Raw genomic sequence first — 23,701 nt, 5'->3', positions numbered from 1 at the left:
AAGCATCAGCCCCAGGAACAAAGATAGAGCGGCTGCCATCTTTAAAAGTGCAGAGAAATCGGCAGAAATGCAGGTAGCAGCACATGTAGTGGCAACAATCCCAGAAACTAACCAGGATGTAGGCACAGATGGGCCAATGCCAGGATGCACGATGGAAATGCGCAATTAGCAATGCATTTTGGACAAAAATAAAATGAATTCAAAATATTGCTTTTTTTTTTAATTCCGTCGATGCTCACGGCGCTGTAGGTGGGGTGAGCGTGCTGCATCTACCTCGTGGAGTGGCTAGGTGCTCTGCACAACCTCCAGGTGTGAAGAATGGAAGCAGAAGGTGAAAGTGAAGCTCCTCGCACAGTGGTGCATGAAGAAAGAAGCTTCTGCTCCCGAAGGTGTGCAAGGGAGGCGTGGCGGCCTGCCAGCCAATGGGGAGGCTCAGAACGTGGTTGCTACCAGACAGTAATCCCGCTGCACTGAGCCTCCTCAGAGCTGGCGGGCCACCATCTCCCCTTGCTGGGGAATGAGGTAAGTCTTCTAACCCCTCCATCCCCCTGCCCCCTTCTCCACATTTCCCTTCCCTACCTCCCCCCCAAACTTAGCTGTTTTTCCAGAACTAACGGGCTGGAAACACTTCTGTCTCCAGCGCATCTGCTCACGATCTGCGACAAGCTGCCATAGAAAGGAAGAAGGGACTACATGTAGCCCCTTCTCGCTTCCTATGGTGGTCATGTTGTTTGTTTACTTTTTTTTTATTGTTTTCAACGGCCGCCATGGAAAGGGAAAATGGACTTAGTTTTCCCTTCCCCAGCGACCATTTTTTAAACCCTTTTTTCTGTTCCGAAACACTGGAGCTTTTTCGAAACAGAAGAAAATGCTTTTAGTACCCCGGTCTTACAGGCTTGGGTACTAATAGCAATAAGTCCCTTGCAGGGGGGCTTTAACACTTCAGGTAATGTCCCCGGGCCTGTAACTAAAGGCCCCGGAGCATTACCTGAAGTGCTAATGCCCCCCTGCTCAGGGCTTATTGCTGAAAAATAAGTTTCAGAGTTTACTTGCTTCTCTTGTTATTAGCATTGCATATATTTCTGTCATGTTGGATTGTATTTGTTTAAGGAGATCCTGGGGTTTCCCACTCAATTCAGGTGGAGGCACTAATGCAGTTACTTAACATATCCACGTGCTCAGGCCGTATACCATGTAGATGATGCAAAATGGCCGTATCCTGAACCGGTGAGCACCACAGGTACGACGTTGTCCTTTTTTCAATGGGTTTTTGACTGAACAGTTTTCATCGAAAAAAATAAGGGTGTGTGGGTAAAGGGATATAAGGGGTTGGGGGTAGGGAATATTAAAAATAACGACAGGCAAGGGACTTGGGAGGAACTTCACCCTGAAATACAAACAAAATGTCGAAGGGTTTTTCGAAAAAAAGGTTCTGTGAAAAACCCATCGAAAAAATAACATTTGTTGAGAAAACATTGAACCGCGCCACATAACTCTTTTCCCCAATCAGTTACCGCCACCTCGGGCTGCGTAGATTTGACAGACACCGACGAGCAGAAGAAAGCTGACTGACGTATGAATCGGCACATTCGCGTTCTCTTCCGTGCTACGTGTTTACTTGCTTTAAACCATCGTCCACATTGTAACTGTTCTGAGGTTGCCATTGTTCGCAAACTTCATCGACAGGCATCATTGTCGCGGAGCATCTGCAGACCAGGCGCAGGAAGGACTCGCGCTTAGCATATTGCTAATCAATGAGCTCCATCGATAACCCATGCAATGTGCAACTTTAGAAATCCTGGCTGGCTGTTTGCAGGTGCATTTGAGTAATGCGGTGATTGAGCAGTTCTGCTTACCTCATGGCTTCACTTTTATGGGTTTGATTTGCATTCCACAGTAAACCAGCACAAACACCCTTTAAATTATTAAGTAGTTGCATTCTGTGGGTTGATGGTTTTACTTTGTACGCCCGCAAAACAAATTATATATAGCGAAAACATTGACCAGCTTTGAGGAACGTTGCTGTCATTTATTTCGTTGTTAATCATGCAACATTTTAATCATTCTAAAAATAATTTTAATAAATATGCTTTGAATAGCACTTCATAAGAGGATGCCTCCTGCTTCTAAGCGCTGTAATAATGTACCTTCTCTTAAGCAAAGCAAGCTTAGAACTCCCTGAGTTATCTTACCGACTTCATCAAGCCTCAGCAAACTCTCTGAGCAGTGATTTTGGGGGTCCTGTGACTCCCCAAGCGAGACTTGCGTTGTTTAGAGTATTTTTGCAATCCGTTCCTAGATTCTGAATCTGGCTGTGTCTCCCCTCAAAGCTCCCTGGGGAAGTCCGAGGTGTTCCGGAATAATATTAACATGGAAAGGATAACTTAAAGGGAAGAACAAGCAGGGATGAAGTGAAGGATTGGAAGAAGGGTTGGAGCGTTGATAAGGCTGGAAGGAGGCATTCAGACCAGTCCGCATTGTAAACACTACCACGAGACCGTGCACTGGTGTCATGCTCCTGCTTTGGAGATCTGTGTGTAGCCTGTAGGCCATAGAGCCATGAGGATTTCTCAAGGTACTCAAATAAGCAGCTGTGGGGGGTCATTCTGAGCTATTATTGCAGCATCGGTTTCATTTCATCGAGGGGCGTTTTATCGATTTTTTTTTATAGGACATTTTACCGCAAATGTATGTGGGGGAGACCCCGCAGCCCCTCCAAACCTGCCTACCTTTATTATTACCCTAACCCGCCCCCACAAACATTTGCGCTAAAATGCGGCGAACAAATGTCAATCCTACCTCGATGGAATAACCTGCGATGGAATCTTCGTATCCCCGCCGGTGTAGGTCTGGGGTACAGTCAGTCATGCGTTAGGTATGTGTGGCCCTGCTTTTCATCCTTCAAGGTAGAAGGAAGGAGTACCACAGAGCTGTGAAACAATACAATACAAGGATGACACGCAGTTGGCGGAGTCCGTGTCCTGTCAAGCATGCAGGATGCGGCCGTTCCACCTTCTGATAGTGCTTGCATAATACCATTGAAGTTGTTTATATAATGTAAATATAATCTACAGTAAGGAAAGTTCATGCCAGACCTTTACACGTGCACAGGCCTGCCACACGCCACACATCCATGAAGCTGCCATTCATTCCCCTAGCATCACTCAGATGTGTAATGCTAGGAGTTCATGGTAGCCATGTGCTTGGGGACATAACAATAATACACCCATTTCCGCAGTAAGGGTCTTTAAATGATAATTACTTTTGCCAATTTAAAAACATGGAGTTCGTTTTGATTCCCACATATAGCAGACTACAGACTGAAGCTATTCGCATTGTAAGTGACCGCTTGGTTGCCATTAAACGCCTGCTGGCAGCAAAGGCTCTGACCATTTCAACTCAATATGGATAGCAACGGACACCGCGCCATGCACTTAACTTGAACTCAACACCCAAGCCTCTTAAAAATGTAAGAGGTACTTTAGAAATGTGAGAGGCACTTTAAAAATGTGAGAGGCACTTTAAAAATGTGAGAGGTATCATGCAATCCGAATGCCATGAATATTCAGGGAATTGGAGTTTCATCCAAACGCATTCACCCATGCTTATTCAATCCAAGAGGATGCCCATCCAACCAGATATTCTGCATGGAAAGAGAGGAGTCAGACAGGAAGACCCACCAAGACCCGCCTCTACAAGGAGTCTCTCCTCCTCAACAACTAGGCCATCACGTAGCCCCCTGCACCACCTGACTTGCTAGATGCTGTCCGCCCCTCTCCTCCCCGCCACTCGGTATAACTGTACCCCTCCTTTGTGCCCCTCTGTATCCTAACCCTGCCGTATATCTGTTCTGTTGTTACCTCTGAAAAGTGCTCCGTTATGCACCTGTACTGTTGCATACTCTGAAAAGTGCTCCGTTATGCACTGTGCTCCGTTATGCACCTGTACTGTTGCATACCTCTGAAAAGCGCTCCGTTATGCACCTGTACTGTTGCATACTCTGAAAAGTGCTCCGTTATGCACCTGTACTGTTGCATACCTCTGAAAAGCACTCCGTTATGCACCTGTACTGTTGCATAGCTCTGTAAAGTGCTCCGTTATGCACCTGTACTGTTGCATGCCTCTCAAAAGTGCTCCGTTAAGCATATGCACTGTTGCATACCTCTGAAAAGTGCTTAGTTATGCATCTGTACTGTTGTACACCTCTGTAAAGAGCTCTGTTATGCATCTGCACTGTTGCGTACATCTGAAAAATGCTCTGTTATGCATCTGTACTGTTGCATACCTCTATAAAGCGCTCAGCTATGCATCTGTACAGTTGTACACCTCTGTAAAGCACTCAGTTATGCATCTGTACTGCTGCATACCTCTGTAAAGCGCTCATTATGAATCTGTACTGTTGCATACCTCTGTAAAGCGCTCGTTATGCATCTGTACTGTTGCATACCTCTGTAAAGCGCTCAGTTATGCATCTGTACTGTTGCATACCTCGATAAAGCGCTCAGTTATGCATCTGTACTGTTGTACACCTCTGTAATGCACTCAGTTATGCATCTGTACTGTTGCATACCTCTGTAAAGCGCTCGTTATGCATCTGTACTGTTGCATACCTCTGTAAAGCGCTCAGTTATGCATCTGTACTGTTGCATACCTCGATAAAGCGCTCAGTTATGCATCTGTACTGTTGTACACGTCTGTAAAGCACTCAGTTATGCATCTGTACTGCTGCATACCTCTGTAAAGCGCTCATTATGAATCTGTACTGTTGCATACCTCTGTAAAGCGCTCGTTATGCATCTGTACTGTTGCATACCTCTGTAAAGCGCTCAGTTATGCATCTGTACTGTTGCATACCTCGATAAAGCGCTCAGTTATGCATCTGTACTGTTGTACACCTCTGTAGAGCACTCAGTTATGCATCTGTACTGTTGCATACCTCTGTAAAGCGCTCAGTTATGCATCTGTACCGTGTAATGAGGCCCACAGTCTTATAAAAAGTATTAAGCGGGCAATCATACAGAATGTCCCGTATAGACAAATGGAACGCTCAGCAGCTTTCGGTCAAACCGTGAGGCTGGGAGGATTGCCAAGTTGATAAAGCTATAGATTCCTCAAGGGTGGAATGGAAGAACTGTCATGTTGCTCATTTCTGAAGGACACTTTAACAAGCACTCAATGCAAATCACTCTTAGCACTTTCGCAGGACCCTGTCACTAATGCTCTCCTCTTCACTGCCTTAGGCCCAAAGGCAAAAGAAAAGACCAGAACGTCCTAGCTCAGGGACCCATCACTCGACCAGGAACCAGCTACCTGCACCTATGAAAGAAAACACAATGTGCCTCATTACGAGGCTGGCGGTAAGGGGTTAACGGCACCGGTAAGGATCCGCTAAGGGGGGCTAATAACGGGCCAGCTATTTGCGGGCCCGTTATTAGCTCCTTCCCCATTCCCATTGAGCCGTATGGGGGCCCGAATGGGAATGGGGAATGCTTATCAGAATGGGGACATACTGGGTCCTCCAAGGTTGGAATTACCCGGTAAGTACCCATTCCGAGAACCTGGACCCGGTATGCGGTAAGGGGGTAGCCATGGTGCTAATAGCACCATGGGTACCTCCAACCTCGTAAGGAGGCCCATAGTGTATGAAAAACAACAACAATGATAGCGGCAATACATACATGAGAAACACTACACCAATCCCAAAAGTGCTTCATCTCAATCTGAAAATAATCCCATTGAGGTTCAGTAAGGAGCTAAAACAACCCCACAGAGAACCCCCTGTGTAAATTCCCATAAAATGATAAGAGATAGCTCTGCCAATTCCACTAAAACACTATTAGTGAAACTAAGAGCAAATCAATGACAAGATGGCAGATCATCACCCCTGTTTTCTTGGAAAGCCATCTTCACTCAGACCCATAAAGCTGCAGTAGTGACTGGATATCTGCCCTCTCTCCTGGCGAAAGAGACTCTGTGAAGTCTAGCTCCATGCTGGTCCAGTTTCCTAAATCCATTCCCATCTCTGTGGGGATTCCTGAGCATCCAGGAGTGGAGCGGGCCACCCTTCTGCAATAAACCATATAAATACACTTTCCCCCTATCCCTGATCTTTTCTTCCTAGAGGGGGCCCTAGGAAGCTGGTTAGCGATGCAACTAAACTTCTTCATTCAAGAAAATAATCTTCTAAGGTGCACCAATCATGTTTCAGACCATCATCCAGATGGGGAAAGGTACCCTCTTTGATAATGCACAACCGTCTGCCTCGTCATCCTCAAATGGCTTCTCAGCAACACTCAATATGGTGGCCCACTTAATGTTCCATGCTCCTTACCACCATCAAATCTACCATTGACAAAGATGCAACTGGTCTTAATTGATTTGCCTCACTCAGGGAATGTGCAGTGATTTATACCACCTTAAGCAAAGTTCCACATTGGCACCCCCAGACACCTTGCGATGGGGCTAGATGTTAGGTATTGAGAGCCAATATGCGTCAGCTCTTGGATCACTCCTCCAGGATCATGCGCAGTGCTTGAAATGTATGCCTCGCTTTCAACTCACTCCCTTCTTTTTTAAAGTTTCCATGGAGCCCCTGTGTGAACTGACCAGACGCAGACGTATCATTTCCCCCCAGTGCTTAGCAAAACCTTAAGGTCACTGACCTGAACGTCACTCCCTTCTCACTGACTGCCCAGGCAAGAGACAGCAATGGATGCTTCGCCAAAATCTGAAACGTACCCCACAAACGATGGACTGCATGCCGCACTCCTTATCCAGCTCCGATAACCTTTCAGGGACCAGGATCTAATCAATTCTCTTCCACTCCTGTCTTCAATATTCTCTCTCCCTATTCCACTCCTCTCTTCTGTTCCTTCTCCTTCTCCTCAGCTCCAGTCTCCCTCTGCAGCCTTGCTTCTTACTCAACGTCCTCTGTTTCTCTCCCCCTTTTCACTGCAGCTGCTCCTCTACACTCCTTCACCTCTCCTTCTCCACCCCTTCTCTTTCTCACTCCTCTTAATGCCTCCTCGACCTACTGCCACATTCTATTTCTCACCCTTGCCTACTCCTTCCCTTCTTACTCTACTCTCTGCACCTCCTCCCCGCTGTGCCACATTCTCTCTTTCTTCCTCTCCTTCCCCCGCCCCACATGCTCTCTCTTGAGTGACTTTGGCAGCACTGTTAACTCCAGTAACCTTTTCCAAAGGCAGACAGGCCACGGTTTTGGATTAATCACAAGTCATAACTTCCAACATCTCCTACACATTCCACTCTGCAAGCTAAACTGCACACAAAAACACAACTTCACACAATGGTCCCCCTGAGCCTGGAACTCCCTTCCACCCTCATCTGTACTGCCACCCTCATCTGTTCTGCCACCCTCATCTGTACTGCCACCCTCATCTGTTCTGCCACCCTCATCTGTTCTGCCACCCTCATCTGTACTGCCACCCTCATCTGTTCTGCCACCCTCATCTGTACTGCCACCCTCATCTGTACTGCCACCCTCATCTGTTCTGCCACCCTCATCTGTACTGCCACCCTCATCTGTACTGGACCTTTCATCGAACCTTCCACAAACGCCTCAAAAAGGTACCTCTTTCCCCACACCTAAACCAGCCACAGCGATCCTTTGTATATTCTGATATTCCTATCCTATTCTGAAAACATTGTAACTTCCTTTTCACCTCCTCCCTTTTGAGATTTCGAAGGCGCTTTGAAACCCTATGGGTAGGGCCAGCACTGTATTAAAGTAGAATTAAAATTGCCTGGTGAATACGTTCGAGCAGGGCCAATGGTCTGCCCTGTGCACAGCAATTATAAAAGGCCTCCATCCTGTCAACTGACCTACCAGTGCTGCACCACAGGGTCATCCACACTAGGGAGTCTGTTTGCGCCTCACTCCCACTTCATGACACATGCCTTTTTCGCCATTGGATTCACACACACACACGCACGCACACACACGTGCGCGCGCGCACTGTTAGCGGTGGGACGGGGAGACCCTCTGTATCCCTCCTTCGGGGCCTGCTTCACAGAACGGCGGGTGCTTCCAGGCTCACCTCAGACCTATCCCCTAATTTCCAACATATGACCTAGTCAGACCCTGCCGCTTCAAAATACCTAGCTGATAAACTATAAATTAGCAGGGTGTAGAGCTGTCAAAGTAACCAGAGTTGCTGCCTGGAGAGTACCAACTTCTGGTAACACTGACTTTAACTATATTGTATTGCAGTTGTCATTCATATAGCGCCTTTTACCATTATTATAGTCTCAATGCGCTGGTGGTGGGAACGCCCTCGGGGATCTTCATCCAAAGTGTTGGAGGTTGTCGGACCTTTGTCTCAATAGATGTGCTTTGCATGTTAAGCGCTCACAGCAGAGATCTGTTTGTAAACGGCATTACAGCTTCAAAACGCAGCCCTGCTTCCTTCCGTGGCCAATGCTTTAGGTATCATTACATTTGCCTTAAAAAGGATAGGAATCCGGCATTAAGTGCGATAGCAAAACATATTTCTTTTATTTTCTAGGAATAATTGAAGTATTTGCTGGTCACAAAGTACCTGGCACGCAGAAGCTAATCCAGAAACTGCCATTTCCTCCACACCTGCTCACTCGGCTGCCCTTGTCCTTCTTCTACCTCTAACAACATTCTGACACCCTCTATCCCCTCGTGTGAATTTCCCTCACAAATGTTTGCTCGTTACCACCTGGGAGGCTTAATCATGGCAACTGCTCACAGGCTATCTTCTGCAATTCCAGCCAGTCTAGGATGCTGTTTACAGGAAGCTTTGCCAGTGGCTTAGTACTAAGGCCCCATTTCCCTTTTCAGAGGCAACAGCACCCTCTGATGTCTTAACTGCGTGCATTTTCCTGTCTACCTTTCCCAAATTAAACCATCTAATATTTCGGGCGTAATAGCTTGCATTTTCTGTCCTGGATGACCCCTCCCCTCCTCTGCTACCTTATCAGCTCTTCTAGATGTGTCTACTAGCGTCTCTTTTCAGTTTTAATTTAAACATAGTCCTGCTGCAGGGTACATTATTTGGGAGCTACAACATGTTTATTATTTTTCCTTATTATAGCCAGTGGCGTCTGGTACATTTGATCATTGGAGGTATGCATCTATCTAACAGGATTTGGCATGTGAGAATGAGCATTGAGGGGGAGCCCCAACAACCAAGGAATGTTCAGTGTTCTCACATAAGAACCCAGTTATGTTGGCTTTGCCTATAAAGGCAATATTATGACTGTAAAGCCCCAACAACCAAGGAATGTTCAGTGTTCTCACATAAGAACCCAGTTATGTTGGCTTTGCCTATAAAGGCAATATTATGACTGTAAAACAAGACGTCTATGCTGGCTGTACTAATGTATGCCAGTATTCCCACATAAGCAGCCAATCATGTTGGTTTTGCCCATAATGTTAGTAATGCCACTGTAAGAAAACATGTCCTTGCTTGCTGTGGCACTCTGTGCCAATGCTTGCCATGTACAAGTGCACTCATAGTGGCTTTGCTCATAATGCATGGCTGTGCCAATATTTGACAGTATCTGCCATGTAAGAACACACTCAAGTGGGCTTTGCCCATGAAGCATTAATGCAACTGTAAGACTAGACCCCCGCAGCATCCAGGTTTCCCGTCGAGCAGCAGGACCTTGTAAACCTTACCTTTGTCCCCTGCAAGGACCAGCCCTCCCTGGCCAAAACCCTCATACATTTTTGCGCCACATTCATATGCACACATACCCATGCATAATCTGTTAGGACTGACTTTCTATACTCTGGCCTGGAGGGCAGATTTATACAAGGTTAACCTATATTGTGACAGGGACAACTCTGGGAGCTGTATCCAAACCAGTTGAAGGTAGCAAGACGAGTGGTCTAGGCAAAGTCTCAAGAGGTGGTGAGCTTGTAAAGAGTCCACAATGAGCACATAGTGAAGCAGTCAAGGAACTCACTTAGACAAACAGGTATTCAAATACCTCGTTGCTTATGGCCAAAATAACACAGTGAAAAATAACTACAAACAGTTATTACTATCCTGCATCACTAAAATTACATGCATATATACATTACTGGTGTAGGGCAAAATACATATCAACCCCCTGAAAAGAAAGGTACAGATTACTATTAGCACCACAAGTCCACAGATAATAAAGCCTAACTTCAGAAGTCATTCCCTAAAATGTATGGGGCCTTGTGCCCAAAAGTTCAGCAAGGTTCCACACAGTTTATGAAGCTGGAAAAAATGAAGGTAGGATCTCTGAGGTTCAGTGAACGGTTCCAAGTGTCAGGGAATGAGTTAAACTAGCTAAAAAAACGTGTTTCCAACTTTCGGCGTGCTTGTGTGAACAAGCAATGGCAAAGGCAAAGTGTTAGAAATGGTACCTGAGAGTTATCAAACTTTTAAGGGGAGTTAGGGGTGCAGGTAAGTATCGCTTTAACGCACCCCCGGTACTCCAATTCTTCATGAGCCTTGGCAGGTAGGTTGAAGAAGGTCTGAGGTCACTTTAGCACATCAGCCTCAGCCCTTGGTTCTCAGGGATTGCAGGTTCGAGTAGATATCTGGTTGGTGTCTGATGCGGGTACAAGGACTCTCAGTGGAAGAAGGCAGCAAAGCTTGATGCAGGGTCCCTCTCAGAACAGGAATGGATGCCGAGAAGCAATTTCAGATGACTACCACTGACGCACAGCGATGCAAAGGGACTCACTTGTCACGGTCAGACTTTCCTTCCTATCTCGGATCCCCTTGAAGCTAGGACCAATACATTTCACAGGGGTACGTCTTATAGTACAAGCTGGGGATCCCCCAAGTTCCAGGCCTCAACTCAGAACAGTGATGTCTGCAGCACAGTAGCCCAAACTCAGAGCTCGTCAGGCACAGGGTGGTCCTGGGGCACTTCCGAAGGCTCTTCTTTGTAGAACTCTGAGCTTAGGTTGAGAATGGATGTTCCCGCCACTCCAACGGTTGCAGCTCTGGACTAATGGAGATCTTCCACAAGACAGGGCTCGACCAGGGCAGCAGCATAAGTTGGTCACCAAGCCTTCTTCCGACTGGTCCACGGTCTCCTCCGCAAGTCTTGTGGTTGGACAGGAGTCTTGGCTCCTTCATTTTCTCCTAGGATCTCTAAAGAGGGGGTGCAGGGGTCCTCTTCCTATCCAAAAGTCAGGCAAGAGCAGTAGCTCCCACTTGCCAATAACAGATCTGCCCCCTAAAATTCCCCATCTCTCTCTCTCTCTCTCTCTCTCTCTCTCTCTCTCTCTCTCTCTCTCTCTCACACACACACACACACACACACACACACACACACACACACACACACCCTCTCTCTCTCTCTCTCTCTCTCTCTCTCTCTCTCTCTCTCTCTCTCTCTCTCTCTCTCTCTTTCTCTCTCTCTCTCTCTCTCACTCTCCCCCCACCCCCCAGCAATGGCCCAATCAGGACCACTGGTATCAACAACACTTATTAATTCTACCCAGACACACTGGCACCAATATGTGGATTGGGACCAGATAGTCCCAGCCCACTTCCTGGCAGAAAACACACATAGCCCTCCAGTTGTCTGCCAGAATCCTCTGCTTTCCCGGGCACTGGAAGTCCATATAAGGATTTACCTGGCCTCACAGGCCAGGAAGAAGGTTAAAAGACAAGATGGCCAAAGGACAAGCGAAAAATCTCGTGGCACGGCCATGATTGACCACTAGCCACAGTTAGTAGCCAAACACAGTAAACTCAGTAAGGCTGAAATTAAATGCACTAACAAATGGTACAAAGACACTGCTGCCACCAACTTGTCCATTTAGCACACCTACAATAACCAAAAATCATCTGAGTGTTAGTCTAGGGCAAAACAAAACGTTTCCCCCATTGTACTGCATTGCAAAATGCATTGTACAATGATAAAAAAAGTTACCACAACTGATAACAGGTTAGTAAAAGTAGTAACAAAGTAACTACACTAAGGGAAACAATGTTTCCCATTACTGGCAGCCTAAAGGACATGTCAGTATCCCCATAATAGATGTGCAAAAGCCAGTCTAGTGCCACTTCATTGTAAAAAGAACAGGTCAGATGCAAAAATAAAAGCTAAAAGTTTGAGGGGTCCATAGAAATGAAGAGGAATCTTTCCTAATCCTCACCCCTCCCAGACTAGGCACAGGGAGTACTTATTCGCCGCTGGATGGGTACTTTGTTCCAGTCGGTTATCCCAGTTGGACAGACCATCAGCATTGCTAAATTTGGGATCTGGTCTAAGCCCAATAGTGAAGTTCAAGGCCTGTAGACTCATGAACCACCTGAGCCATGTTGGGTTCTCTCACTTAATATCCACCAACCACTTCAAAGGCTTAGGGTGAGCATACACAGTGAAGTGAGTACCATAGAGGTAGAACCTCAACTTCCTAAGGCCCCACATGATGGAAAAGCATCTCTTCTCCACCTGGGGCCACCTGAGATTTCCACCCTAAACTCGTAGCTGGTATGATATATAGGTTGTTTCTCATCTTTGTCATCAAGCTGTGAACGTTTTCCAACTATCCCAATGTCATAGGCATCTGTCTGCACTATGAAAGGTCTCTTCCAATCAGGGACCTGACCAAAGGATTATTTCATGCCAGTGAAGGCCTTCTCACAGTCAAGGGTACATAAGACATCTTTTTGTCCCCTTGAAGTAGTGAGGGCAGTCAAAGGGACAGCTATATTTCTGTAGTCTGCCACTTTACTCCTATGTTTCCCAGTGAGGTACAGAAAAGTCCCTTCTTGGGATTGGGTAGTGGAAATTTCCCAGTTCTGTACATCATGTACTTGCCTGTCAAGAGGTTGCATCTTGCATCCACTTACACCAAAGTTATGCTGAAGGAAAACCAATGTCTCCTGTTCAGGTTGACACTTGGTTGTCTACCAGAACAAGTTGGTCTGATGAAAGTCATGACACACAGGCTCTTGAGTTATTCCGAGCTCTTTCCAAGTGGGGGTTGAATCTGCCATGTCTTTTTTATTTATTTTCTTATTTTATTTTATTGTGCATTTAGTCACAAAATAAAAGGATGACGTTTTACACATCTGCAATGTTATCCAGACATGTATTGCCGAGATCCTTTTCCCCATTCAGAACAGGGTCTGGTAATGTATGGTAATGTTTATTTATAATGCGCCTATACACAGCCAAGTGTTTCAAAGCCCTCAAGGAGAGTGGGAACATGGGTAAAAACAACGGTCGCTCAGAGCCCTTGAAATACTTAGAGAAAATTAGTCTGCACAGGCAAAGTAAGTGCATATAATACATTTAACATTTGAGACACAGCAAATCGGCCTGAACAGCGATTCTGCAGTTTTACCAGTGCATGCATTTTGGGGTGAAGACAAGGGGGACAGACAGACGATCTTCAGGTGCAGTGTGTTCAGATCATGCAAGTGCACAGGCGGTCAGAGGGAGGGGGAAGTTCAAGTGCACCCAGTCGGGAGAGACTGGGGTAAGTGCAGAGACATCTACTCTCTAGGGTAATTTCTCAAGTGTGGTAAGGGTGGGTGGGGTGTAGAGCCCTGAGGCAAGTGTGATAGAGGACTGGTGGGGGTGCCTGGGACCTGTGAGACTCTGAGGTACACCAGGCGGCCAGTTGACAAGCTGTAGGGAAGAGGAGGGGGAGTGGGAAAGAGCAGAGAGCAAGGTTAGCAGGGTAGAGGGACAGAGAAGGAAGAGGAGAAGAGTAAAGTCTTGAGGAGTTTCCAGAAATTAGGAAGATCAGGCTCAAGATGGAGGGCGGCAGGGAGGCTATTCCAGAGGGAGGCACCTGCCGAGGATAAGGATCTCCCTCCAAATCTCTGCTTGGAGAACCGGCTCACTCGCAGAAGGTTGGAGGTAGGTGAGCAGAGGGCTCGTGAGGGACAGTATTGAGGGAGGCAGCGTTGCAGGTAGGTAGATCCCAGGCCCCAGAAAGCCTTGTGGACAATGCAGGCGGTCTTGAACTTGATCCTTGCAGCCACTGGGAGCCAGTGAAGGGACTTTAGTGCCAGAGAGACAAGTCTTGCGGTTCTGTTATGGAAGATTTGCAGAGGGCACAGGGTTGAAGCAAGGAGGTTGAGGAAGAGCCTGTTGCAGTAGTCCAGCCTAGAGAGAACCAGGGCTCTGGAGACAGTGAGCCGCTGTGGGAAAGTGAGGAAAGGTCTAATCTCATTTGACAGGTTTCATTTGCAGCCAACAATTCAGAGGTCAATGCACTGAAGTAAAGATATGAAAAGGCCAAAACTTCTGTCTCCTCCTTAGCATACATTGGGCAGGGATATGTTTCTATACCCTAGAGACAGAGATCAAAAAGGCCACTGTACTTTAAGTACAGAGCTGATCCACCAAGTGGTTACCTCTTATTGGGGAGTGAGTATCTGTCCTGGATGTTACATTTCAGCATTTGCCGTGCCGCCCGCGTCTGCACCCACATCATGCCACCCTGGCCCCCCATGCATGTAGGGCTGATTGGAAGTCTTTATTGACACAAAAAACGAAACTCCGAAAGGTTGTAGCATTACACAAGGGGCTGCAACACTGTCATGCTCCATTTTTCACTCAATGGATGCTGCCCTGGAAACTAGCAGCTCCAAACTACATTACCCAGAAAACCTGAGTCACATCTGTAGTTTGAATATCGTAGCCGGAGCCTCGGTTTCCTGCGGTGCCACCTCTTTGTTGTTTAAAGCAGTGTCGTGCTTCAGAAACTCTGCTTCTGTTTAGAGTTATAGCCGGCATATTAGAAGTTATTTCTTTGTTGCTGCTTTCTACAATTTCCTTACCTGCTGTGTACCGAACTACCTTTGTATGTAATGGATTCCTTTGGATCATTCTTCCTGTGTTCCTGCTGATTGAGTATCGAATCCTTGCCTGTTTCACTGACTTCTTTGAAAACGTTTTTGGTCATTTCTGCCGCCCGCTTGTGCATCGGAACTTTGCCTGCTTTCACGGATTCCTATGGTAATGTTTTGAACTTGTTAACACCCACCTGTGTACCAGTTTGCCACTTTGCTCAAGGACTACCTTACCTTTGCTTCTGTTGCTGATTTCTGCTTCCTTAGCTCCTATTGCCTTCCTGGCAGCTGGGTCTGACCCAAACTCTTCTCCCAGTTACATTGGTAAGACATTTTGGATATTGTTCTGACTTTTTCTTTCACTAGCATTTTGTGATTTGGAGTTGACTAGTGCACACGAGTACCCTCTGCTGCTGGTGCACCATCCCAAAACCAGTGCGACCATCGTGCCGTCCGGGTATAGCATCCCTACTAACCATTCCCTTTTGTTATTTTATAGCTGGCGTGTGTTCTGTACTACTATCAACTGTTCCACTCTCAAATACACTGGTAAGATCTAGCTCCTATATCTTTCATACCTTATATTCCTTGTTTGCCTAGACTACGGTTTAATCTCCTTTTGTTCTTTAGGTCTTTCCACTATATATCACTGGATTAAGGGAGACTGCTCAGGTATTCCAATAGATAGAGAAGGACTAGGAGAAGAGTTTTGTTTTGTCTTCGCGAATACTCACCTCTTGTCCTTTCTTTGCAGCTGGGTCCGTGGCAGTGTGTTCTTCTTGCTCTGTTGGGTGATCGGTCCCCTTGTCTGGTACAACCTCCAGCAAGGGGTCATATCATAAAAAAGAGTTATCTTCCCTCACAGAGAGGAGGCTCGGGTGGAGGCTCCAAACCGAGCTCTTCAAGCAACTCTCCAATCCCAAACTCCTGGTCTCCTGTCCACGTACTCCCTCTCCCGGTGAGTAACACTGGGGACGGCATACTGAGCTCTAATGTTCATACAGATACAGGGTGGATCTCAAACCAACTACCAGAACTTCTTGTTTGGTCTGAACCACCACAACACCCAAACGTGGTCGGTTCACCAACTCCTATAATACAGTCTGGTTTAGACCAACCTGTTATCAGAGGTCTTAGTGACAACAAGGAGGGAGATTGCCTCAGCAAGAACTCCAGCTCACCCTGCTGATGTGGGTTCAGGTGAGGAGACACTAGGTCATGCTCACTGAAGCAATGAGGAGGGATGCTTTGGCCCAGGGCAGAAAGACACACAGATGTGTCTGGTTCCATCTCTGTAACCTTAAGCAGGGCTCCACTTCAATCTTTCAAGAATCATCCACTCTATCCATAGGAAACTTAACGGTGACCTGTCCAGATCCACCAATGCCTACTGAATAGTTTACATTGCCAAGCTGTGAAACATGGCAAGGCCCAGAACACCCACATGTGTTCAGGGATTTACAAAGTAAGTTTGACAAGAGAAGGTCCCACACGAGCTCTGACAGGTCTCTCTGTCTCAGACCATCTTCCAGTGGATGACAGTTCAGTGACACTTGACAGGTCACTTCACCCTCCTTCCACTGGTTCTGACCACTACTGAGCACAGCAGAGGAGCTAACTCTGGGACTGCCATTCAGTAAGGTGTCAATGAATGACTAGGCAGTCATTCTCTGTGGGGTGGCACAAGGACATATGGGATTGTGATCAGCAATCACCAATTGTAACCTATTGCCTGAGTTCTCCAGAATCAAAGGGCTAATCAAATTAGGCCTTCTGTTAAAAATAGGTCACTCATAAAAGTGAATTCTGGAGTAACTGAATTCCTCTCTCACATCTGTCAACCTGGTGACAGGTAGTGAGACTCCTACATTGGTTTTTGTCTGGGATCCCCATCGTGGGCCAGCAAGAATGTGTGTTAGACCACTCTGGTGGTAGACTGACTCTAGGATTATCCACAAGGGGAATGTCACACACCCACTGCAGGAGGAAGGGCCTCACAACCTGAGAAACCTCTTACCTTTCAAGGCTTCCTCTGGTGGGCTCTGTGGGCTTCCTTTGCAGTAACCCACCTTCCTGTTTAATTCTTTGACTCACTGGAGGGGAACCCTCCCATTGGAAGCAGGCCTTTCTCCATAGGCCTATCCATGATTGTTTTCTTTTCTCTTGGCCCATACATCTCTCTCCCCTAGGGATCTCCTCTACCAGCATGCTAGGTAGTTCAGGAGTCCTATGGGATCCAAGATTTTCTGGGGGTTCTTCTTCCAAACTTGGAGCAGGGACTCTACCAACTACCTCAACAGGTGTTGTGGGTAGGACAGGGGGGAAATACTCCTTCCCTCTACCTCTGTTTCTGATTACTCTGGCCATGGATTTCCTCTTAGGCTTAGGCTTTCCTTTAGGCTTAGCTAAGGCAGCCTGTTCCTGAGACCAAATGCTTGAAGGGTTTGGTGAGTGTCTATCAGGACCTAAGTCTTGAAGAATAAGCTCACCCAGAACTCTCCTAGGAACCACTCTCCTAACATTGACAGATGCCCTGACCATTTCTCTAGTCACAGTTCTAATGACAGGTGCTCCTGGAACATTGAGAGGGCCTACCAGCCAAGTGAGTATCCCCCACAGGATCCCTGGCAAGAACCTGTGGCTTCACCATGGAGGAAGCTACATCAGTATGATATGATAAAATGAGTCATTTATAATGCGCCTGTACACAAGTGTTTAAAGGCGCGACAAGGCAAGGAAGGGAGACATAGGGGGGAACAAGCTTACTAGGCCTTGAGTCATTCAGATCATGTCCCTGCAGGCGAGGAAAGAGGGAGGGGAAGTGCCAGGGGGAGAGAAAGGGGAAGTGCGTTCAGGGCAGTATTGCTCTGAGTAAGTGTAGCTGGGCGAGCCAGCTCGAGGTAGTGCAAGGAGGCAGGGGACTGTATGGTTAAAGATGCAATCCCTAAGAGTGCACAGGCCCGGAGGCAGTGCAAGTGCTACAGGTTGAGGAGGAGCTTGGTGCCCATTGGGTTCTGAGGGTAGCCCGGCAACCAGTCCGCGCAGCAGACAGGTGGGTCAGCAAGGGAGAGAATGAGAGAAAGCAGAAGCGAAAAGGAAGGTATTGAGCTGCTTCCTGAACCTGAGGCGGTCCTGCTTGAGTTTGAGAGGGGCAGGGAGGCCATTCCACAGGGAGCCCCCTGTGGAGGAGAGATTGCTACCTCCCATTCTCTGCCTGGAGAAGCATCTGACCATCAGAGAGCTAGAGGTAGCTGAGCGAAGGGTTTGAGAGGGAAGATGTTTAGAGAGTTGGATATAGTGTGGGCCCCAGCCCCAGAATGCCTTGTGGATGATGCAGAGGGTCTTGAACTTTATCCTTGCCGCCACTGCGAGCCAGTGGAGAGATTTCAGGACTGGAGAGATATGATCCCTGGGCTTGTAGCCAAGGACAAGTCTTGCAGTCCTGTTCTGGATTAGTGGAAGAGGGTGGAGAGTACAGGAGGGCAGGTTGAGAAAGAGGCTGTTGTTGTAGTCCAGCCTAGAGAGAAGCAGGGCTCTGGAGATGTTGAGCTTCTGGGGGAAAGTGAGAAAAGGAGGAATACCACTGAGGAGGTGCAGCTGGTAGTGAGACTTCTTTGAGAGGTCCGTGATGTGAGGAGAGAAGGAGAGAGTGGAGTCGAAGGTGACCTCAAGGTTTTTTGCCTCACAGGAAGGTGCAGGAAGAGGGCCCAAGGAGGGCCGCCAGAGTGAAAGAGGGAAAGCGGGAGTCGGGGTCCCAATGAGGAGGATCTCAGTATTGCTGGTATTGAGACAGAGATTGTTGAAGGCGTACCATTCCTGAATCACGGATAGACAGTCAGCAATGAGCGAGAGAGGAGGCAGAGGGGAGCCTGAAGCAGAGCTGTGTGTCATCCACATAACACCGGAAGTTAGAGGATAAGGTAGAGATGAGGTAGGCCAAAGGGGCCACGTAGACATTGAAAAGTGAGGGTGAGAGGTTGGTGGCCTGAGGAACATCACATGTGGAGAGAGAGGTGGTGGAGAGAAAGGACCCCAGTTGAACCTTAGAGAGACAGTCCAAGAAGAAGGAGGTCAACCATGCAAGGGCCTGATTCGTGATGGCCAGGTTCTCACAGCGACAATTGATCAGGATGGTATGATTGACCATGTTGAAAGCAGAGGAAAGATCCAGGAGGATATGGACAGAAGGTAGGGTGGAGTCAAGATTAGTGAGAAGGTCTTCACGGGTTTTCGGAGAGCAGTTTCCATGCCTCTGGCTGCTCTGAAGCCAGACTGATGGACATGGAGACAACCAACAGATTCAATATGGAGAGTAAGGTGGGAGATGGCTAACTTTTCCAGGAGTTTGCCCAAGAAAGGAGTGATAGAGATCGGGTGGTAGTTTGCCAGACAGAAAGTGTTATTGGAAGGTTTCTTCAGGAGGGGTGCACAAGGAAGTGCTTAAGGGGGTGGGGAAGTTCCAAAAGAGTGATTGCAGAAATCAGCCATGGCTGGAGCAAGGGTGTCGATGTCGACCTTGATGGTTCTTGAGGAGCAGGGGAGCACCTGCTTGAATGACACTTTCATAGATCGGACTTGTCTAGAAACGTCATCAGGAGTGATCACAGAAAAAGCGGAGAAAGGAGGAGGAAGGGGAGAGGCAGCCAGAAGGGGGCCAGGAGTGGTAGAGGGAGAAGAAGAGGAAAGAGAGCGGGAGAGAGAGGACAGAATGTCATGAATTTTGTAGTGAAGTGAGAGGCTAGAGCTGTGCAGAGGGCCTGCATGGGAACAGAAGAGGTGGAGACTGCAACATGATTGGCTAGCTCCTTACAAATTTTTAAGAGTTCAGCCGTGTTGTTTGAGGCTGCAGCGACACAACCTTGGATGTGGGCTCTCGTCTTGGACAGGACAGAGAATCTGTATTGCCTTTGGAGCAGGAGACAGGCCAGTTTGTCAGAGGACATGCCCGATACCCTCCACTTCCTCTCAGGCACCCTACACTTGCATTTTAGAGTGGCAGAGTCATACCAAGAGTTGCACTTGGAGGTAGGTTTCAGGCGGATTCTCATGACAGGGGCAAGGAAATCAAGAGTGTTAGTGATAGAAAGATGCAAGCTAGAGAGGCTGGTGTCAGAGTGTGATTCAGCCACAGGAGTAGGAAGAGGGAAAGAAGTAGGATGGGGCCCAGTGTTCCTAACAGCAGATGTACTTACACCTGCTACCTGAAAACCATACTGAAAAGAATTAGGACTAAGTGACAGGACTGGGATGGGAGCAGGAGCTCCAGCACTACTATTTTTGAAAGAATCTAGTCTATCTTCAGACTCTTCACCTGTGGGGAAGGAATCTGAAGTGAACCCGGGTAAAGGGGCTCTTTAAGACAAGGTGGCGCCCTTAAGGAGATGACCACAGTCCTACGTGATCAAAAGAAGAATGTTCTGCTGAGCAGTAGAAGAATGTTCTGCTAAACCGAAGAAGTACTTTCAGCTAAGCAGAAAAAAGCAGAGTATAGGCCTAAATGTTGCACAATTCAATGAAAAAAGTTCTCTTTGTGTGCACCAACGTTTTTAGAAAGGCTAGCATATGCGTTAGTGGGCTGAAAATGTCAGAGAAATGATCTTAGTAAAACTCTTTTTGAATAGCAGCAAGGAGTAAGGCTTTATGTTAAAAAGAAACTTGACCCCCTTGCCAGTCCCCAAATGACTTTTGTCTCTATTTTGATTTTCTACAGAGAACAGGGATCCCTATCAGCAATGTCCTCTTCTGCTACGGATGCGCCTAGAAGACAGGAGAAGAAGAAGACCCCCTTCTTTTAATGTCTTTCTTAAATCTGATTGATTGTTGTTTGTTGTTGTTGTCTCCTTGGTCTGAAAGTGTTGACCTTAGGAGAAAATGTGTCCTCTAAAAGGATAAATAATTTTTATAAAAAGAAGCCCATAAGACATAAGGTCAAAGATGAGACAAATGTATTTATTGCCTAAAAACTATACACAGGTGAATGTGTTTATTGAAAACACACCAGGTCCCGGTATCAGACAGCACAAATTAAGAAAAAGTAAAAATGTATGCAAAAAAGGAGAGGATCCATAGCTTTGAACCCTATGAGCAGAGAGAAAGGACTGATGAACCCAACCAAATGCCCAGCTATAAATCACCCTTGTTTGAAAAACTGTTTCTACATAGGCTCCCTGATCCTTGTTTCCCCCCAGAAGAAGTTTTCTATTGCTTTTCCGATCAACTGTTCTTTGATGACATGAAATAAAATTATCATTGCTAGACAAAGACAATGGACTCCTGGCCCAGTCATTAAAAGGGCCTGTGAGACTTGCTGCAAAGCAGCCCAAAGGACAAAAATGATCTGTGGACATGGAAGATGCCAAACCAAGATGAATCGGGTGGAAAACTTATCAGTGGAAGATGTACTAATTGCAAAAAAAATACGAACATTGAAAATTAACAAAAATGAATGGGGTAGACAATGAAGAAATAAGGCACTGAAATGTTGTTATGGGGTGGGAGTGATACAGAGGTGTGCAGTAAAAGCCACACACAAATAATTTGTGAAAAGGGCTGGTGGGTTTCCTCAGAGTAAACCTCCTTTTAATTCTCACAGTGTCCGTGAATTACCTTTTGTATAATTAGTGTAAAATTAAACAGGGTAATGGAGGTGGGACTCAGATCAAAGTAAACAAAGGTATTCTCTAGGGATACATACATGTTTAGATTAGGAGGATATAATGTGTTAGTACTGATGTTGTAGAAATGTTTTAGGATGCCTCCCATATTGAAAGAAATCGCCTCATAGGGGCAGGTGATTAGAACAAAAATGTATAGGTACACTGAAAATGGAGTAGGGTGGACATTGGGTGTAATGGTATGTATTAAATAGGGGTCTAATACAGATCAGAGGGGTGTGTGTATAGGGGCAGACCCCACCCCTCTGAAACTGAATGCAGATAACTTGTTGGGTTGATCAATGACTTCAGTATTTCGAAAATCAGAATTGTGGTGCCTGGAAGGCCAAAACAAGCACATTGTAAGGCAACATTCATTTGTAAGGTCAGAATGTCTTGTGTAGCAAAGGGCATGTTAGATAGCATACATTTATTATAGTTATCCGAAATTCTATGCTTGAACCTGAACAGGAGCTAAGTTCTGATCAAATATAGATTGGTCAGTCATTTCGTAATCCCGATCAGCCATTTTGGTTTGGATGAGGTCAGGCAGCCTCTAAGATGGATACTGAAAACACAAAATGGTCGACTTTCACAAAGTCATGATGATGTCAGTAAATACTTTTTTTCATAGAAGTTCATGGATAGTCCACTGGTCTAGACTGAGTTAGGTGAAAGCTGTTTAGACTTGTCCTGAGTGGCAGTTAAGGCAACCAACCCTGGATTGAAGATGGGGTTGTCTTCAAGTACCAAAGCCAATTAGGATGTTTTATATTACTTATATTTATATTATATTACCTAATTTTTTTAAACAGTATATAAGGGTCTGAAGTAAAGAGAGAGTTGGGAGTTGCTGATTTTTATGCTGCATCCTGGTTAGCTGTGAAGAATAAACAGATGTATTTTGAAATCTAGCCTGAGTGTCCTGATGAGTTTTGTGTTTGGTCTCTAGCCTGCCTTTCCTGATCCAGGGGTGCCAAAGCCCAGAGAGGGTGTTGGGACCTTCTCTTCAACTCCAAGCCTCCTAAGCACTAGATCTGTCAAGAGTGCCCCATACACACATTTTAGCCTGCAGTACCCCAGCTAGCATAGTCAATGGACCACAAAAGGCTCTGAAAGTAAAACACTCCTTGCCGTGCTTTGCCTATTGGGTATGTTCAGCTGTGCTACTCCAAGCTAGTGGAAACGTTTCCCAATGTTGTGCTGCCATCTCAGGAACAACGCCTAGCTGCTCACTGCAACCAACAGTGCCCCCAGGTTTTCAGTGGGCTGACTTTTTCTCATCCCTAATGGGTGGCAGGTCCGTGTCCTGTTACCAATTATGGAGGAGGCACCACTGCGGCTTTCACTCTTTGTAGCAGAGTGTCATAGAAGCGTATTGCTCTTTTAACTGTACAAATCACTCTGACTCCTCCTTTTAATTTATAGTGTTCCAAGACCATCCGTAGTCAGGGAGGATAGCTCAAGGGCAATGCGTTTGTCTTGGCATAGCAACACAGGTTCGAGTCCTCGTCTTGCGGTTAGAAACTGGTCTCCGGTATTAAGTGCGTTATAGAAGAACAATTATATTATATATCAGTGCGTGTAAAAAATATTAGAAACTAAAAAAAAATCAATAAATGCTGCTTTTTAGTCAAACCCGTACCTCACTTTTGCTGCCTAAACTGACTCCTCCTCTCTCTGACCACTAAATACTAACATTTAAGTGCTCAATGCTGAGCTAACGATCCCCTGGATCAGATCAAGTCTGTGAGAGATTAAGTTAAGTTGCAACATGCCTCTTGCAAGCAACCCAAAGAGTGTGTGATATAATCCGAGAACAACTTGTGGAGTAAGATCACAACTTTTTCATGATCTCTACGATTGGTCTGCCAAGATGCTCTTCATGGCTTGCACTGACCAACCTTTAACTGTCCCCTTACAACACAAAAGAAGCTTTAGGAGACGGACTAGAGAGGAAATCAGCACCACTGCAAGGTCTTCTTCTTCTTCTTCTTAATTATCGGAAGCGTGGGCGGACCCACGCAGGCGCTTCCCCATCCTATAGGATGATGTGCACCGTACCCACTAATTATTATTTGCCTCCATTTAAGCTCACAGCTCCTCCCACCTCCCCGTCTGTCTCACAAAATCCAACATCACACTACTCCTCCTCCTGCCTCTCTCCCCATCACCTCCCAGTATAATCCTCTCACTCAGCTCAGCCACTCCCAACGCATTCAACCGAACCCTCATCAATTCTCTCTCCGT

At 46.5% G+C, this 23,701-nt stretch overlaps 1 protein-coding gene across 1 annotated transcript in view; it reads left to right on the top strand.

The window, feature by feature from the left end:
* The window catches only part of VCPKMT (valosin containing protein lysine methyltransferase), a 720,951-nt gene extending 698,616 nt beyond the window's left edge, over window positions 1-22,335 (top strand). Inside the window, exon 6 of the mRNA XM_069638975.1 lies at window positions 20,509-22,335. Coding sequence (XP_069495076.1) covers window positions 20,509-20,615 — 107 coding nt within the window. The 3' untranslated portion in view covers window positions 20,616-22,335. The remainder of the gene's footprint in view (window positions 1-20,508) is intronic.
* The last annotated feature ends 1,366 nt before the right edge of the window (window positions 22,336-23,701 follow it).

The sequence above is a fragment of the Ambystoma mexicanum genome, chromosome 14 (genome assembly GCF_040938575.1).
Source record: "Ambystoma mexicanum isolate Mex_15411 chromosome 14, UKY_AmexF1_1, whole genome shotgun sequence".
NCBI classification, from domain to species: Eukaryota; Metazoa; Chordata; class Amphibia; order Caudata; family Ambystomatidae; genus Ambystoma; species Ambystoma mexicanum.
This window is presented reverse-complemented; position numbering and strand designations above follow the sequence as displayed.